Consider the following 19865-nt stretch of genomic DNA (forward strand, 5'->3'; position numbering starts at 1 on the left):
TTGGAGCTGCACATATGTTACATTCAGATGTTTACATGATCGAACAACATAAAATCTGCCAAAATATAGATAGAAGAATATGAATTATATACTTATGTATTTTACAAAACCCCCCATCTACTTTAACAAGAGAGAAAACAGTCTATTTATTTATTTATTTACGTCACTTTTATCCCGCCCATTTCAGCCCAAAGGCAATTTGGGACGGCATACAAAAAAGTTTAATTTTAGAAGGTGAGAGCCAGGTAGATGGCCAGATCCTTGTCTCAAAGGTAACCTCACCTTAATCCAGAAAAACATGCTGAATTCATGAAGCCTGATAATTTCCATGCAAATAGGGATGCACATATACGTAGAGTAAGAGATCTAAGCCTAGATCCCACTGCTTGTCTCAACCAAAGTGGACCCATTAATTATTCCATTAATTGAATATATTTACTCTAGTTGGCCTAGTATAGTGGTTCTCAACCTGTGGGTCCCCAGGTGTTTTGGTCTCCAACTTTCAGAAATTCCAGTCAGTTTACCAGTTTTTAGGATTTCTGGGAGTTGAAGGCCAAAACATCTGGGGACCCACAGGTTGAGAACCACTGGTAGTAAATAGTTTTAGGCTTAAGCACTGGATCCAGAACCATATGCCAAAACTCTTAAAAATCACTAAGCAAGACATATCTTCAAGCAGCTGTCAAACAGGCTTAATTCCAAATCAGTTTCCTTTCCTGATGGTATAATAGTGCTTAACAATGGAGAGAGTTTGGCTGCTTCGAAACAATCCAAAATACTGCTATAATTGCTGTAGACTTGCACCCTTGAATTCTACCTCTAGCCACCACAACCCAACAGATGTTTTTGTTAGAATAAGCAAAGCTGGAACATGTATGAAACATCCATCTTTCTCTGAACCTTTTGTAAAGTAGAAGATCTTATTTTGTAATCATTTATTTCTCAGGGTGGGGGGATTTACGCTCTACAAAGTAAATAGGATTACCTTTTAATCACATTTGTGGCATTTATGTTGATCCATCATAAGTGAAATTATTGTGACTAATTCAAATATCACAATAAAACAGAATCTGAATTTCATTAGAATTGCCGACAAGCCGTGGCATACTAATTTTGCATTAAATTAATTAAATCTGTAATCTTATGTGAACATAAAGGGAATTATTTCTCAGTAAATATACATAGAAAATACTACATATTTGTGAAAAAATATTGTTATTACTATTATTATTATTATTATTATTATTATTATTATTATTTATACCTCTATTATCTCCCTCAAAGGGGACTCAAAGCGGCTTAATATAAAAGCATAATCATAACCATTTAAAATATACAAACATTAAACAAGATTAAATAAAACAGTATTAAAACATTTCAAGTTAATAATTGGACATGAACACTGACAGTAAAAAAAAAAGCTGGTCTTTTAACTTGCTTCCTGTCACATCATGTTGTGTGATCTTCCAAAATATTCTCTTGTTTGGTCATGTGATGTGAAAAATAGGTTATTCACAAATTTTCAAAAAGTCCACAAATGTGCGGTGACCCATTTGTGCCTTAATGAAACATTTTTATGTTTCCTTTCTATATTTAAAAAAAACTTATAAACTATTTCTGAGAACTGCTATAACATACAGAAAATGTAGTAAGATAAACTATTTCAGAATAATGCTGCTCAGCTTAAGAACACAAGATAGAACTTTAATTCATATTGTAAGATTGAAAAGATAGAAGAGTGGCTTAACTGAAGATAAAAACAATTAAAATAAGGCAAGATAGTTCTTTAGTCAACTGACCTTGGTTCCTCCCATACTCCACCAGCCAACCAGAAATACGGACAACATCTTGTAGGACACTCTCTGGGAGATGTTCCAAGGTGACCTCTTCCTGGGTTTCTATTTCATCGTCCGAAGCTATGAGATCCAGTATCAGGATGGGTGGGACTGGTTTGGAGTATCGGGTCATAAGGCTACGAAATTCAGATTCCAATGAGTCCTTCCCCTTCTCAAACAGCAATTTCTGGTTGAAATAATACATTAAAAAATCACGTGTGTACACTAGCACTTTGAAAGTAATAAAAGGCAAAGGCATACTGAACTTTTTGGCTGTACCCTAGAAAGTGGGCACAATATGTGTGCACACGCATCAAAATATATCTGCTCTCCACTTGAAAGAGGTACTCCCACAGAACCCAAATGCTCTTTCACCTTCAAAGAACAATTTGAGGATTTCACAGGAAAGTTTTCTGAATTAAAGTGATAACACTGGCCAAAACACATTTTGGGGTCCCAAATGTTGCATCTGTTTCTGGGTAAATGTGACCTTCATGTACTGTGAATAAATTGATGACGCAAGAGAAGACAAACTATAGTCTGATGCTCAGGCATAATACATACCACTCTATTAAGTTCCGGACTGTCAGGATTATTGTCCTGGAAATACTCCACAGCCTTTTGGATTTTAGCCATGCAGCCCAAATATTCTTCTAGTCTCCCTGTAGGGCTGCAGAAAGAAGTAAAGTTGGTTCAGGCAAGTTCCACTGGCAAGTAAGTGCTTATGATAAACCCTTGCAAAACTTAGCACTGTTTTGTCAGTGACTGGTCAATAATTCTGTCATTTTTCTTTTGTCAACAGACAAGCTGGGATAGCTTTCTCTTATCGACTGATTTTAAGTATGGAAGCAAAAGGCCAGCTTAAGAGTGCCTAGCAAATTTGTCGCAGCAATTAACAAATGCTCCTACTCCTGGTCTACCATGATCTGATCCCAAGAGGTTCCTCACCACTTGACGTAACTCTGCAGCATGAGAATTAAATACTAAGAGCAAAGTATGACCCTTTTTAGCCAGCCATTGGATAGGAAAAACCAACAGTCCTGCCTAACTTTTGATCACCTACATCTCATGACTTATAATATGATCTGTACTCTATATAAACAATGAAAGTTATTAAAAGCTATTTAGTAAATAGCATGCCACTTTAAAAACGAATCACTATGAGATTATGAAAGTGTTATTTAAGATGTGCTTTGCCTTTCTGAACCAAAACTTTATCAATAAGTGCTGCTATACTTTCTCTTTGCCACATTGTAAACCTGTAAGACACCTTGAAAGCTGACTATCTATTGACATGTGTATTTCCATAATAAAGATCATTCCAACTTTTCTATATGCAGACCTTCCTGAATTTCTGTAATGCAACTAAAATTAGAATTATACAGGAGACTGGCGAACAGAGCACTCAAAGAACAGATCTCTCTGTTGAGCTGGATGGATGTTGCCAGCTGTAAGCCCCCTGTAAGCCCGCCCTTCTCAACCCCCTCCAGGGGTTGAACATGATGGTCTAGGCCAGTGGTTCCCAACCTGTGGCTCCCCAAAATGTTTTGGCCTTCAACTCTCAGAAATCCTACCAGCTGGTATACTGGCTGGGATTTCTGGGAGCTGTAGGCCAAAACACCTGGGGACCCACAGGTTGAGAACCATTGGTCTAGGAGACCACTTCCATGATTTTGAAAATCTTAAATATCAGCTCACCCTTCCTTTATTATCTTCTCTGTGTCTTTTGCTACATGGTAGTAACTTATAACATGGTCCAAACAGAAAAGTGTCTTCTCAACATTCTCCTGCAGACGCTGTAGATTTTCAGTCTGCTTATGGACAGGGATAATTGAATTCTCCAGCTTCATCAGACGACTTTCAAAAGATGACAAAATGGAAACCTAAACAATAAAGCCACAGAAAGAACTGGTGTAGAGATTGGAACCATTTCCTTCAGCACAGTCTACTGCAAGATTAGTTAACATTATCGTCAAGTAAAGCACAACTGAGACATGTCACATACTTGATTTAAAAAAAAAAAACAGACAAACCTACCATGTTTTTGGTGAGTTGGTCACTTTTTTCTAAGCTCTCACTAATAAAAGACAATGTCTCTTCTTCCTGTCAGTGCAAACAGAGGGGAAAGTATTAACCTGTGTCCTGAAATTTCAAATATTACCTTTCTAAATTCTTAACAAAATTGCAAGTTCTCAGTAACTGTGTAGCCGTAACAATGAAACACTGTCAATTCCCCCCCCCCCTCCCCGATAGAGAGGTTTTCTGGTGTAATTTCAGGATTCATGTGAGTCCTAGTACTTCTCCTGTAAGTGCTAGAGAAAACAGAGTATTTTGTGTGCCAATAGTTTTTCCAGATGTTCACCAGGAAAGTCCTACTCTTTGTCTACTGTACGAGGAAGGGGAGGGCTTCTGGAGACAAAGAGCATACAAAGAGCCCACTATGTAATTTTTTAAGCTTTTAAATGCTGATGCAAGGAGTGCAAGACAATGTGACATCTCCTATGGTGCCACCTGTGGAATAATAATTGGGAAAGAATAAGATACTTTACACTGTGCTCTGAGCTTAAACCCTGGTCCTAACTGCAACACATTAAGCTCCTAGGAAGCAAGGCTGGTAAATGCACTCCCATATAACTGTGCATAGGACTCTGGCTCTCTTCTTGTTTTAGCTTTTGGTGCAGTTTGTAAATCGGGGGGGGGGGGGCACCCACTATTAACAGAGGACACACATCCCATTACAGAGCAGAAAGATCATCTAAGCCTAACAGGATACCAAAACAAACAAACAAATTAGGAGGGCAACCTGGGCCTTCTGGATATCCTCCAGAGGTGCAACTTCTATTGGTTTTGTCATTTTTGTCATTTATTTCTTTATTGAACTGCCATCTGTCAGGGTGCTTTGATTGTATATTCCTGCATGACAGAATGGGGTTGGACTGGATGGCCCTTGGGAGGTTTCTTCCAACTCTGTGATTCAACAACTACACTGTATATCCTGGCACCTTTATACTCAAAGCTACCTTCTATTATTTCTGGGTGCCTTCAAGTCATTCCAGCCTTATGCGACTAGGGATTCAGCTTGTGCTGGACGGGGTCACATTCTCCTGAAGACATAGGTCCGCAGTTTGGGAGTTCTCCTGGATCTGGAGGTCCATGTGTTGAAAGTGGCTGCGAGGACCTTTGCACAATTAAAACTTGTGTGCTAATTCCTTGAGAAGCCAGATCTCGCCACGGTAGTCCATGCCTTTGTAACATCCCATCTGGATTACTGTTATGCGTTCTACGTGGAACTGCCTCTGAAGAGTGCTGGGAAACTTCAGCTGTTCCAAAGAGCTGCAGCCAGGTTGCTCACTGGGGTTGGCTGCAAGGAGCTGACAACCCCCTGTTGAAGAAGCTGCACTTGCTGTCTATCTGTTTCCGGGCACAATTCAAAGTGCGGGTTATGACCTTTAAAGCCCTAGACAGTTCAAGTCCAGGCTATTTGACCGACCACATCCCCTTGTATGAACCTGCCTGGGCCCTGTGATCTTCAGGAGAGGCCCTTCTCTCAGTCCCACCTCTATCTCAAGTCCAGTTGGTGGGAAAGAGAACAGGCCTTCCTTCTTGGTGGCGGCCCCTCGACCCTGGAACTCCCTTCTCCCCAGGAAAGCCAGAACAGTCCCCTTCAGACAGAAAGTTAAACCCTTTTTAGTCAGGCAGGCTTTTAAAGAAGAAGGTTTTTTAAGGTCATCAGGGGCTGCTGTGATTTTATATGCTTTTTATGATGTTTAATACTGTTTTAATACTTGTATATTTGTATATTTTTAGACTGTATTGCAATGCTTTTAGTTGTGATCCGCTTTGAGTAGCCGTATGGAGAGAAAAAGCGGGGTATTTGTTATTTATTATTTCACATATTTGTATCTCGCCTTTCTCACCCTAAAAGGGGACTCAGGGCGGCTTTACAACAGGCCGCAATTTTATGAAAATACATATAAATACAAAAATAAACAAATACAATTAAAACCATACAATTAAACATTTTAATCAGAAATAAACATAATCATAATAATAACTCAATTAATTGTAACACTCAGGCAGATAGCAACAAAAAGAAAAAGAAAAGAAATAATACTTTAAATTTAAAAATGCTGTTTTTAGAATATCATAAAACAATAAAACTGTGTTACAATAAATTTGCCCTTTCTGTCTCAATATGCTTTCAATTATTGTGTTTCAATATTAACACCAATCCAGTTATAGAGCTTATGGGATGGCATTGTATGGGGCATAGTATTACTGAGGCCTGCTCTTAGTAATAACTCTCAAGCAACCAGAAGCTACTTTCATATTGATCCCCATTGGTACCAGTTAACTGAGAGTCTGCTGCTATTATGAAAAATCTGCCTAAACATAGTCATAACACTTAAAATATATTCAAATCCTGTGTTATACTTTAAAGGACTGAAAACAAGCACACACACACACCCTCCACCTCACACACACAATATAGTCCAGGCCTGAGCAAACTTAGGCCCTCCAGGTGTTTTGGACTGCAACTCCCACCATTCCTAACAGCCTCAGGCCCTTTCCTTTTCCCCCTCAAGGAAGGGGCCTGAGGCTGTTAGGAATGGTGGGAGTTGGAGTCCAAAACACCTGGAGGGAGGGCCCAAGTTTGCCCAGGCCTGGTATAGCCTCATGACTCAATGCCGTGGCCGGGGGCTGATGGCGCTGCAGCCTCCTGCTCCTCCTTGAGGCCCCACCTGCTTGAGCTTCTCCTCTATCTCTCTCCTCCGGGCCGAGGCCTCCTCCGTGGGAATCATCCCGACCCGAGGCCGGCCCTGGACTGCTCCAAGGCCTCCGCTGAAGCGCCTTCCAGCTCCTGTCAACACTCACTCCACTTCCGCCTCATTCCCCGCCTTTTCCGGTCCGAGAAGGTCGCCATCTTGAGAGAGGCAGGGGAAAATTCCCCGGCGAATGGAAGAGCGCCCTCCGAATCTGTCGAACCCGCAAAGCTAGTGTCAGAGGGAGTGCTACTGCGCATGTCACAAGCCTATTGGGCGAGGCGCCGAACGCCCCCTAGTGGGAGACCCGCAAGGAGAGGAATGTGCTAAAATAACCATCCCTGAAGGTGTGTCTGCACTGTAGAATAAATGCGGTTTGACACTCCTTTAACTACCATGAGATTTTTAGCTTGATGAAATACCAGCAGTCTTTTGCAGAGAAGGCTAAAGACCTTGTAAAGCAGGCATGGGCAAACTTTGTCCCTCCAGGTGTTTTGGACTTCAACTCCCACAATTCCTAACAGCCTTCTGAATTTTATTAGTATGTTATGAATTAAGTTTGATTTGGTTGTATGTTTACTATTACTCTATTGTGTTTCTTCTTTTGTAAGTCCCTTGGGGAGATGGTAGCAGGGTACAAATAAAGTTTATTATTATTATGATGATGATGATTATTATTATTATTATTATGATGATGATTAGCTGCCCCAAGTCGTTTTGGGGAGAAGTGGTGGGATGTAAATAAAGATTATTATTATTATTATTATTATTATTATTATTAGAAACACAACAAGATTAGAACACATTAAACAAGTTCGCCATGCTGGCTTAAGTGCAGGCCAAGGTCCCAGATCACTGGGACCACCTTTACTGGCTTGTGCCAGAGTTTTTGCAGTTTGATGTATTATTATTATTATCATTATTATTATTAGACACACAAAAAGATTAGAACACATTAAACAAGTTCGCCATGCTGGCTTTTGTATTTGATCACATGTCGGACACTCCCCAAGTGTCTAGGACTGTGTGATGTATCAGCGAATAATGTGTGCAGATCTGAGTAGGATGTCCTTTTGCAGCTGACAGATGGTGATTTTGTCAGTGCCAAATGTTTTTAAGTGCAGGCCAAGATCTTTAGGCACTGCACCCAGTGTGCCGATCACCACTGGGACCACCTTGACTGGCTTGTGCCAGAGTTTTTGCATTTCAATCTTTTAATCTTTATATTGTGTCAGCTTTTCCAGTTGCTTCTCGTCAATGCTGCTGTCACCTGGGATTGCAACATCGGTGATCCATACTTTGTTTTTTGTTTTTCCCAGGATTGTGAGGTCAGGGGTATTGTGCTCCAAAACTCTGTCAGTCTGAATTCAGAAGTCCCGGAATAGATTGATGTCTTGATTTTGTGTAACTTTTTCAGACTTGTGATCCCACCATTTATTTATTTATTTATTTATTCTACAAATGTGGTAAGAAACAAGTGAAATGCAGTGTCCATCTTTTAAAAAAACTTTATCCAAAATATCTTATCCACTAGATGTCCCTGTGCGCTGATCTTGAGGGGGAAATAGTAAAGGTTGAATGCTTTGTTTGCTTTGGCCAATCCCCAATTCTTACACTCAGGACATGTCATTTGTAATTTAATTGGGACATTCCTTTCAGGTGGGGGGCCAGCTATTCTTGATGCAACTCAGATAAAAGTAAATACTTTGTCCTGCGTCCTAATCCACTTAGCAAACAGCAGTATGCACCACAAAAATGTGCTGGAGAATGGGGAAATGTACTGCCTGCCTGGCAGGGATTCCATTGGCCTTTTCAGCTGGAGACACTGCAAGCCATGCAGGTCCCTTTGAAATAAATCCCTCATCCCTTGGCGGTGGGTGGGTGGGCCACTCCTGGATGCCCCATGCCATATCCGCTTCAAGGAGACTGAGCCCTCCACTATTGTTAATGGGCTCTTTTGCTTCAGGAACCCATTGACAAAGGTTATGTATTATACCACTCACATCTTATGTAGATAACTGGTTCCCCAACTGGTTTAGAGATCCAGTCAAGGTAAAGATGCCAGAAAGAAAGGTGCCAGCTAGAATAAGGCCTGAGGCAAAGTGAGGAGAATGACTCAAATGGAGTTAATTAAACTATGGGATGTTATCAGTCATTTCATGGGTGTGCGGGCAGTGCCAGATTTACCATTGTGCTTAAACACAGGGACCCGTTGGCCAGAGGGGCCCATCTTCCTGTCAAACATTTTTTACAGTCAATTTTACTTATGTGGTGCATTTTTAAATTTTAAGGTGTTCTGTTTTGGACCGATTCCAGACATAATGATAGCGTTGATAGTCTATGGAAGGCAGTGTAGACCTACCTGGCCTCCCTCCTTAAAGGCCCAAGGAAGGAAGAGGCCTCATAACTAGCAAGGGGTCCCATTTGTTCTAAATCCAGCACTGTGCTATTTGCGCTATATGGACAGCACACAGTAACTGAATTGATTTTGTTGGGTGCAGCAGGCTTTCCATAGATAACTGTGCATATTGCTGAATTGTTTTTATTTTGCTTTGGTTCTGTATTGTTATATTGTGTGTTGAGGCCTTGGCCTTTGTAAGCCGCATCGAGTCCTTCGGGAGATGCTAGCGGGGTACAAATAAAGTTTAATAATAATAATAATAATAATAATAATAATATGGTAGATTAGTAGCATGGTCTTACACATCAGAGGAGCTCAAAAGCCCCAGCCATAAGTTTTGTGAGTCTTGGCATGCCTTCAAAAATTCTCTGCAAGCAAGCCATTCAGATATCTGCCAAAAATGAACGGTTGGACTCCCTTTTGGGCATGGAGGAAAGAGGGGAGAAAAGGCAGGCAGCATCCACTTTTTGCTTTAGCCTTGTCCACTGTTGGATTTGACTTGGCTTAGAGTCCCCATTGGCTATTTTGGCTGTAGATTGTGGGATTTTTAGTTACAGAATCATAGCATTGGACGGTGCTCCCCAAGCCTCCTATTACAGCCAGTCTCTGAGTTACAAACATTCAACTAACAAAAAACTGGGAATTCAGTTGGTTGGGAACCACTGGTGTATAGGATTGCAGCTTCAGTAACCTGCTCATCATATAAAGTGCTTTTAATGCCCGTGGTGACTATGATTTCAGTCCCTTCCTGTCCCCACTCCAAGCAATCTGTGGTAATTTGATCTTTTCCATAGTTAACTCACCAATTTTCCAGGGTCAATAAGTCACTTACCAACAATTAGGCACAGACAGCCTTTCATATTTGGAACCTGACAAGCACTCTTCTGTCCTCTGCAGAGCTGTTGTTTTTTATGTGCATAGGCAAAATTGAGATTGGGCTCTTGTATCTTCCTATATGTAACTTGTAGCAGCAGAGAAAACTGCTTTGGAGATGAAACTGCTTATAGTGTCCTTTACCTTATATCTCTACTCTAGGTTGGTAGACCATATTCTTCTTTTACAACCTGTGCCAACTCAGGTAACATCAGGGCACAAGGCTACCTTTCCTTCAACTTATGTGTGAGAGGAAAAAAATTTGGGCATTTGGATTCTTTCTTTTGTGTCTGACTTCTTCATTTGATGGCATCATTCAGGACTTACATGGGCACAGATGCTGAAAAGATGTCATTTTGGGCTATCTTACCGCACAACGGATTTTGGGTTTGTTTGGGGGTTTTTGTTGTTGTTGTTTTTGCATGTTTTCAAGGCTAACGAGGGAGGGGGGACTGGTCACTACCACACCTTAAGAATTTAAGTGTTTTATTACAGATTGAAAGTGGGCAAGAGGAGAACCAAGAAATAGGGGCTATTGTTGTGTCGCTTGTTGAAGCACATTTCTTTCAGCTAAAGCATGGCACCATGGTCATTACTCTAAGAGATATGAGGCGGGAGAGAGGGATCAGCCCTCCACACATTTTCCACTTCTTGAAGAAACATTCTCTGAAAGATAAAGGTGAAGAGCCAAATTCTTGCCAACCAGCAGCCCAGCAACAAGTAACAGCTGGAGAGGAGGAGATTTAGAGAGGACCGGAAATTTGTTTCTGGCCACACTGCTGGCCTCTTTAAAGCCATGGAGAGAAACCAGCAAACTACAAGAGCAGAAGTGGGGCCCTTCTATTCAAAAAGAACTGGACATTTGGGGGAGGTGGGAAGGGAGGCGCTGCATCCAGACTCAAGGTTTTCTTCCTATATGTGTGTTTCATTGTATTTTAAAGAAGATGCTAACCATTAAAGTACTTTAAAAGAAAATGCAGTTTCCCTATACTGCCTTTCTCCAAGTATACCATTCAGGGAGGCATACAACAAGTTTAAACAAAGTGTGGCTCATAATAATGTAGTGCTAACTTTTAAATCATGTCTCACCTGTTACAATAATATAAGCATTTTTATGAGTATTACAACATTCTGCAAATTTCTACCCAGAACCCATTGCTTATGAGTAAGAATAAGTCAGAAACAAACTCAGCCATGACAGTAAATGGATCTGGGATATTATTTCAATTTTGTCGTTTCCAGGATAAAATCCTAGTTATTTTGGGGGTTTTGTTGTAGCAAACAGTCTGCACTGTCCGAAGGTGATGGCAGTTACAGTCCAAGAATCTGAATGACACCAAGGACCTATTTACACTGACTGTTTAATGCAGGGGTCCTCAAACTAAGGCCCGGGGGCCGGATGTGGCCCTCCAAGGTCATTTACCCGGCCCTCGCTCAGGGTCAACCTAAGTCTGAAATGATTTGAAAGCACACAACAACAACAACAACAACAACAACAATCCTATCTCATCAGCCAAAACCAGGCCACCACTTCCCATTGAAATACTAATAAGTTTATATTTGTTAAAATTGTTCATTTTAATTATTGTATTGTTTTAAATTGTTTTTTTGCACGACAAATAAGATATGTGCAGTGTGCATAGGAATTCCTGTTTTGTTTTGTTTTTTAATTATAATCCAGCCCTCCAACAGTTTGCGGGACCATGACCTGGCCCTCTGTTTAAAAAGTTTGAGGACCCCTGGTTTAATGCAATTTCCAACCACTATTGAAGAAAATGGTTTCACTTTACATAGGAAATCCTGGAACCAGTTTGAGGCCTGGATGGTGATTATGCAAATCACAGAACACTGATGCACCTTAAGGACTTTCTTTTGTCTTCTTGTGTTGGAGTTTGTTGAATGGCCACCACAGTTTGAAGCTAACTTGAAAGTGCATTAAATGGTCAGTGTAGATGGGGCACAAGTTGGGGAAGGCTGTAATAATTCACCAGGTTGCCAAAGTGCCAGTGCAAAGCAGGTATTGTGGGATTTTGAAGGGCCCTAGGGCTGAGGGGGAGTTGCAATCTACTATCATCTGGAGGGACACATGTTCCCCAGTCATGGCATACTAACGAGGTTTCTCTTTGCCTCCAAGTAAGTGTTCAATAGTCTCTTCAAGTATACACATTTGGCTAGAGGTTACAGTGGTCCGGAGGCCCCATCGCACTTCTTGTGACAACTTCAAAGTCCAATGCAGCCTTTTATTCAAAATATGTCATTTCAAGCATCTGTTTAATTTGGGGCCCTCCAGGGAGTGCCTTGGACTGCGAGAAGATCCAACCAGTCCATCCTCCAGGAAATAAAGCCCGACTGGTCACTGGAGGGAAAGATACTAGAGACAAAGTTGAAGTACTTTGGCCACATCATGAGGAGACAGGAAAGCCTAGAGAAGACAATGATGCTGGGAAAAGTGGAAGGCAGAAGGAAGAGGGGCCGACCAAGGGCAAGATGGATGGATGGCATCCTTGAAGTGACTGGACTGACCTTGAGGGAGCTGGGGGTGGTAACGGCCGACAGGGAGCTCTGGCGTGGGCTGGTCCATGAGGTCACGAAGAGTCGGAGACGACTGAACGAATGAACAACAACAACAGGGGCCATTCCACACAGTTATATAACCCAGAATATCAATGCAGAAAATCTTACAATATCTGCTTTGAACGGGGTTATCTGAGTCCACACTGCTACATATTCCAGTTCAAAGCAGAAAATGTAAGATTCAGTTGTGTGGAAGGGACCCAGGAGAGGGCACACACATCATGACTAACTGAAGTTGGACATTCCTAGTGATGAGGGGCATTGGCACCGTTTCCAAAGCCAACTTCAAAAAGCATGACAGAGTGATGAAAATGGGCTGATCCAAAAGAGGATGGGCTTTCCATAGAAGTGTAACAGAAGAAATGCTGGCTGCTACAGCTTTTCTCTCCCCCTTCCAGAAATGCTTTCTGGCATCCAAAAATGTCTTGTGTGGCTATCTCTGCTGCTCTGTAACTACATCAATAATGAGGTATATTAATATAACTAGGAAACTCTGTTCTATAGTGTCCAGAACCCAAAATAATTTTATTTGCTAGGATGTTGTTTAAGAGTAGAGCTTGCCCCACCAAACTGTTTGAAGAGGGACTGCAAAAACATGTTGTTTGTCTGCATGGTATGCCAAGCCATCAGTTCCATTCTCTGTGTGATACAAATAAGCTTGTTCAACCAGACGGCACACGGGGGAGAGGCTGAATACTACTCCACATTATTGCCGGATGCCAAGACGAGGCATGCCTGATGAATATCTATTAGGATGTTCAACATGTTCTCTTTGGTTCCCAAGGTGTGGATTGAGATGCTATCACAAGAAGTGATATGCATCTACACTGTAGAATTAATGCAGTTTGGCACCACTTTATGGCTCAATACTATAGAATCATGGGAGTTATGATTTCACAAATTCTTGAGCCTTCTCTGTCAAAAAGTGCTGGTGATTCACCAAATAACAAGTTCTATGTTTCCATAGCATTGAGCCAAACTGGAGTTAAATTGCATTAATTCTACAAGTGTAGCTGCACCCTGTGTTGTGCAAAACAGGGAAATTAATATTATCTGGATGCTTATTGAATAAGTCCATGCATTATTTTATTATTAATTTGACTTACGTTTGACATAATATGATATGAGATCTTCGGATCAGGACAATGTGACAAAATCCCCAAAGATCTTGTTTTTTCCATCAGTAGAGTGACTCCTCTGGCTGGTGCATTCACTTTGATCCTTTTTGCAGCGATGAAGGAAGGTCAATAAAAATAATAGCAGTCATTTGATCCTTACCTTTGGGGTCCTTTTTTGGCTGCAAAATGAAATCATTATGGCTGTAAGGTTTCATCAAGATAATTAGTAAATTCATTAACAAAGCAAATTTACAATGACTCCCCCCTCCCCCTCACTGGCATCACTAGTTAATTGAACAGACCAAGATTGACAGGAACACGGAATAGTACAGGTGTGTTAGCTCATTCTGTCTTGCTTCAATGATAAAGACTGGTTAATAAATAAATATGAAGGGTTTTTTTTTCCTTCCTGTTTCTCTCAAAAGATAGCAACAACTCTACATTTTAAGATGAAAATTGAATAGGAACTGTCTCCTGCTAAAATGGCCATCACAGCACTCTTGTTTTGATAGAATTTTGTTTTTCTGCTTGCCCTCCTGCTGAAACCTGATTAGTTGCTGTGCAGGAAACCATCCTTCTCTTCTTCCCTATTCCTTTTGTCTTTTTATAATCTATGGACCTCATCACATGGAGGTTGAGAAGCCAAGAGAAAGTGGGGGAAACTGTGGGACAGTGTTAGGCTTTGTCCCCTTACCATCGGTGGTCATGGGATCTCATCCCATGCCATTTCCATGCAGTCCCTGGCTTCTTCCCATGTCCTCCCTGGCTTCTTCTATGTGGAGTCAGGTGTACACTCTGGACTCTGCTTCTCAGGGCTCTGCTTTTCAGTGCTGTTGGCACGCTGTTGGCATGGAGCCCAATGGAGCTACACCAGGAGTAGCCCTGGGTCATTTTATGGGCTCTGGCGGACTCTGTGCCAGCAGCACCAAGAAGCAGAGTTCAAGTTCAAGTTCACTTTATTACGGTCAATGACAAGCTCGAGAGACAAGAAGCAGAGAAATTCATCCATGTGATGAAGTTGTAAGTCAGGTATGTCACTTGCAGAGAACAGTGGGCTTTTAGACACCTGTTTGTTCAAAGTGAGGAGACCACAGATTAAATTAGGGGTCTTTATCTCCTGCATTGTGTAATTTAGGCCCCATCTACAGTGCCATAAAATGCAGTTTGGAACTGTGTTATATGCTCAGTGTAGATCCATATAATATAATTTGAATCACATTGAACTGCATTATATTGTCAATGTAGACTCATATATGCATTATAAGAGTCTATATTGACCATATAATGCAGTTCTAAATTGTATTAAATAATGCAGAGTCAGCCTCTGCCACTGATCGTTGCAGACCACACTTCTTCACTGAAAGCGGTGAGGCAGTAAGGATTTAGAAACAGTTGCACAGAAAAAATATTCTGCATATACTCTGAGGCACTCCAAACATTCTCTGCCCTTGATTCATTGACTTCATTCTTCATAAGTAGGAGGATGTGATTTTAAAAGGAAAGAGAGTAACAGTAACAAAATGTTATTGTTAGGTTCAAGAGTGACAAACTCCCTTCTATGCAGTTCTTTGTAAATCCCATGATGTGCCCCAAATAGTTGTCTCAGGCATCTAGTTGACTAACAATAACAAAATTCATCAAATTATTTCTATTATCAGTGTTTATGACAATGAACTAATTTCTCAATTTCTAGCATTTAATACTATCAGAGAGATATTTTTAAACCTAACATTCCAAGGTCTGCCTGATGTAATAAAGTTTTTGTGTGTGTAGAAAGAGTATAGACGCCATTGAGCCCTGCTGCTCAAAAACAAGTACTTCCAGATTTGGGGATTCTAGTAAAACAGTGGTTCTTAACCTGTGGGCCGCAGACTACCAGTGGGTCCCAAGGACGGAAATCTGGTCCACAAGCCTCCTTCCTCCTTATTTTATTTTATTTTATCTCCTTTTATGCTGCCTGTCACTCCTTCCCTGTCACTGACCACAGCATATGTTCTGCATCAGAAACTACAGCTGATGTGGTCTATCCAATGCAATTCTCTTAATTGGCACCCCAAATAACCAAACCGAATCTAAAGTTGACCAAAAACTGTTTCATAACCCTTTTGGTACTAATGTTGGAGAGTGGTCCCTGGTCAAGTGGTCCCTGGTTTTTAAAAAAGGTTGGGAATGACTGTAGTAAAACAGGGGGGGGGGGGGGGAGGAGACCCTGTGACTCTGAAATATGTTCATCCCTGATTTAAGGCCTATTTCTGCCTTGAAATTATTGCGAACAGCATAATAGCCTTCAGTTCTTCTCCCACTGAACCTTAAATTTGCCACATTTCTTTAATTCTAAGATGCTATTAATTGTGAGACACACACTAATTTCAGTACCCTCAACAGAAAAAAGTCTCTCTCTCTCTCTCTCTCTCTCTCTCATATATATATATATATATATATATATATATATATGCATACCTACACACATACACACACAGATGTACATGCACCCACCATTCTAAAATGCACCCCATTTCTAGGGGCATGTATGTGGGGGAAGGTGTGTCTTGGAATCAAGAAAATGCAGTATTCATTTAATCAATCCGTCAAAGGCTCATTAACCCCATGGATCAATAGCACTAATCTAGATCGCAATAACTGTTCAGGGCTAATGCCATGTGACAGGCCTGTTAGAATACAGGCCATCTCTCAATTTATGTGAAGCCGGGCTGTCTTTTAAAGCAAGGCAGCCAGCCAAGAAAAATAAAGAGTGGCTGCTGGGGCTGTTTTGTCTGTTGTTTTAAATGGGCCCTTTGGAAATTCTGGTTTGGGATTAGCAAATGGGCAAGAATCTCTCAAGGTAGAAAGGTTTGAAATGCTATTCAACAGAGAATGAGAAGGAAAGGAACTCTGAGGAAGAAGAAAGATGACTTGCTATCTGGAATATGATCTGCCCCAATGCTCTGGAAAAGTCAGCTGTTAAGTGGCAACCCCAGATGCAATCCATATGTGACTCATTTACAGTTCTGCCACTTTAAGGGAAAAGCACCATAGTGTTCATATAGCACCCAGGTATCCATAAATGTCAGACTAGGGATATCTGGAGCAGGTATGCACAGACTTCAGGTTTTGCTGCATGTTCTTGATTTTGGCATTGTTTTTACTGGCACCCTGACATCTACCTGGTTGCAAATAATGATCTGGAGAGAAGTTGGGAGGGATGAGGAGAAAAGGACATAAGTTTAGAATAAAGGAATGAAATGCCCCCACATGCTCCAGCAATTTATATTGTTAGATGTTTGCTGAAAACTATTGTTATAAGTCCAACCTAAGTATCTGATTTACGGCTACCATAAATATTCTATTTTGTACATTTAACGTATTGTATAAAGCTTTTGTTGCACACTGAAATCGTCTGAGTAATTAAAGTAACAAATAATAGCATGTAGTCATTCATTCCATTTTTTTCTGACAGTTTTCTCCACAATAACAACCTTTTGGAGATCCACTTTTTAATATTTTTACAATTGTTAAATAACAGGGAAACAAAATCCCTCACCCACTGACTGTCTCCCTATAAACCTAAGAAATGCTATAAATCTACCACAATTATTGATTTCTTGATACCCCTTCCTTCCAAGGCATCCACTGTATTTACCTGTTTTGACCTTCTCCTGTGTAACTTCCCATACCGCAACCCTTAAATAACATTATACTCATTCTGGTTTTGGCTTAAATTGTATGGATGGTGAACAAACAAACAAATAATAAATAAAACTTTATTTCTATACCGCCCTATCTCCCAAAAGGGAGTCTGTATGGTAGTAAAGATTGAATAAGTTATGCATGTAACTAGTTTGTGTGACCAGTGGACCAAGGAACTGTAGTCCAAAAAAGTATTTTTTTTCCTGAAATCACTTGTCTTCACTTTCCATAGTGCTAAACCAAGGACTAAAAACAAGGTGGTATGAGAGTGGATGATCAGGTGAGGTTTTGCCACACCACTGTATCTCTTGCTGGCATGTTGGGAAATAACTGTGCTGTGTGCATGTGTCCTGCAGAATGGCCTGCCCTAGGGAGCTCTTTACTCTATCTTTTGCTCTGTCATTCCCCAGGCCTCCTTCCTTGCATGCACCGTAGAGAAACCAGAGAGGTAAACAAATATAAACAACAGCCATGGCACCCAGCCGTTACTGGCTGACGTGCTTCTCTGCTTCTCGGCAAAGGAGAATATGTGACACAATGAACACTGGCAGGCCAGGGCATGCCTATGAAAGGAAGGAGGGGTTGGGGAGAGAGAGGCTACCAGTGACCTGAACCCACAGGTGCAGCCTGTCCTTTTCACATCCAGCCCTGCCAGGAGAACAATCCCATCCATTCCAGCTCCCTCAAGCCACACCCTGCAAGGCACAGTTGTCGCAAGCATTATTTGTGGAAAGACCTACTTGAAAAAGACACCTGTTTCCTCAAAATGTGTACATAACCACTGGTGTGTACTGTGTACAAACTTAATGCTCCAAATAGAAGTGGCCACATGGTGGCTCTCTAAATCAGGCATGGGCAAACTTTGGCCCTCCGGGTGTTTTGGACTTCAACTCTCACAATTCTTAACAGCCTACTAGCTGTTAGGAATTGTGGGAGTTGAAATCAAAAAACACCTGGAGGACTGAAGTTTGCCCATGCTTGCTCTAGATGTTACTTGGCTGCAATGGCCACCACTGTTCACCATTAGACATTCCAACTACTAGCGGCTGGTGTCTGGAGAGCTGTGCATTACCTACACTTTCCTTAAAGAAAGGTGTGAAAACCTTGGGCCTTCTAATGTTTTAAACTTTGTGTACCAGAAGCAGTAGCCCAGCTTGGCCATTAGTAAAGGAATCTAGAAGATCTGTTGCCAAACATCTGGGAGATCAAAGATCATGCCAGCCCTGCCCTTAAAACAGGGGACTGCAGCTTTCATCAGTCCATACACAGCCTCAAAAGAAATGCCGGGAGTCGCAATCCAGTTACATGTGGATGGTTACAAACCAACTATCCTAGTCTAGATAATCCATTATGGGGTTGCTGCATGCCTTTTGTATTGCTGTAACTCCCAGCCATGTTATATAGGCCTTTGACCCATTATGCCATTCTCTTGACTGTCCTTGGTGCTAATGATTCCTTCACCAGTCACATTGTAGGCAGCATGTTGGGTGCCCTTTAAGGAAAACTATCCCTACTTCCTCTGCATAGCAGCTACCTGGAAAACCAGGGCTGTGTGTCATGCTACATAAATATAGTATGATGATTCTACTGCCATGGCTGTTTCCTATGGAAATCTGAGGTTTGTAGATTGGCTGAAGCACCTGAAGAGCTCCATGGCTGAGACATCTAAGCCTCCTCTCCTAAAACTGCAAACCTGGGGTCCTCTTCCATACAGTTATATAACCCAGAATATCAAGGCAGAAAATCCCACAGTATATACTTTGAATTGGGTTATCTGAATCCACACTGCCATATATTCCACTTCTATTCCAGTTTTATTTAGCTATGTGGAAGGCGCCTCAGAGGATGAAAGCATTGCTGTTAAACTAGAATCATACAGTTGGAGTCTTACATGTTGCTTGTGGACAATAGGACTCTAATCTCCATATAGACAATCTCCAAAGTTCATGTAATGATTCTTTGAATATCAGAGGACATTAAGGATTTGGAGATATTACTCCATCGAATGTTTTCTAAGACAAAGGACTGAAGAGAGGCCTGAATTGATTTGAATTGTTTTGATTTCTCTATGCATTAGAGAAGTCAACGAAGAGCAAGGATGTTATAGAGCAGGGGTCAAACTAAGGCCCTCCAAGGTCATTTACCCGGCCCTCACTCAGGGTCACCCTAAGTCTGAAACTACTTGAAAGCACACCACCACAACAACAACAATTCTATCTCATCAGCCAAAAGCAGGTCCACACTTCCCATTGAAATACTAATAAGTTTATATTTGTTAAAATTGTTCTTCATTTTAATTACTCTATTGTTTTTAAGTGTTTTTTTCCACTACAAATAAGATATGTGCAATGTGCATAGGAATTCATTCATGCTTTTTTCAAATTATAATCCGGTCCTCCAACAGTTTGAGGGACTGTGAGCTGGCCCTTTGTTTAAAAAGTTTGAGGACCCCTGTTATAGAGAGTCACGCACTGGGATTAGCTAAAGGAATCTGGGAGGTGTGCATGCCTCATTTGCTGGGTTTGCAGGAGGCAGTGCTTTGCCATCATAGTTTTCACTATGAGACACATTAACAAGGAAGAATGCATAAATATCCAAAGGTCACTAGAATATG

General features: G+C 41.1%; 1 protein-coding gene across 12 annotated transcripts in view; it reads right to left on the minus strand.

The window, feature by feature from the left end:
• The window catches only part of EXOC7 (exocyst complex component 7), a 46347-nt gene extending 39588 nt beyond the window's left edge, over positions 1-6759 (minus strand). For 3 of the 12 annotated variants that reach the window (XM_060764622.2, XM_060764623.2, XM_060764628.2), the window contains exons 1-5: positions 6578-6750; positions 3873-3938; positions 3534-3718; positions 2400-2505; positions 1800-2022 (exon numbers count right to left, since the gene is read on the minus strand). In XM_060764622.2, the coding sequence (XP_060620605.1) occupies positions 1800-2022; positions 2400-2505; positions 3534-3718; positions 3873-3938; positions 6578-6637 (640 nt within the window). In that variant the 5' untranslated portion in view covers positions 6638-6750. Of the gene's footprint in view, positions 1-1799; positions 2023-2399; positions 2506-3533; positions 3719-3872; positions 3939-6577 lie in introns of all 12 variants that reach the window. The other 9 variants (XM_060764621.2, XM_060764624.2, XM_060764633.2 and 6 more) reach the window with 8 other exon arrangements.
• Between the last annotated feature and the right edge of the window lie 13106 nt (positions 6760-19865).

This window comes from Anolis sagrei, chromosome 2 (assembly GCF_037176765.1).
Source record: "Anolis sagrei isolate rAnoSag1 chromosome 2, rAnoSag1.mat, whole genome shotgun sequence".
Classification (NCBI taxonomy): Eukaryota; Metazoa; Chordata; class Lepidosauria; order Squamata; family Dactyloidae; genus Anolis; species Anolis sagrei.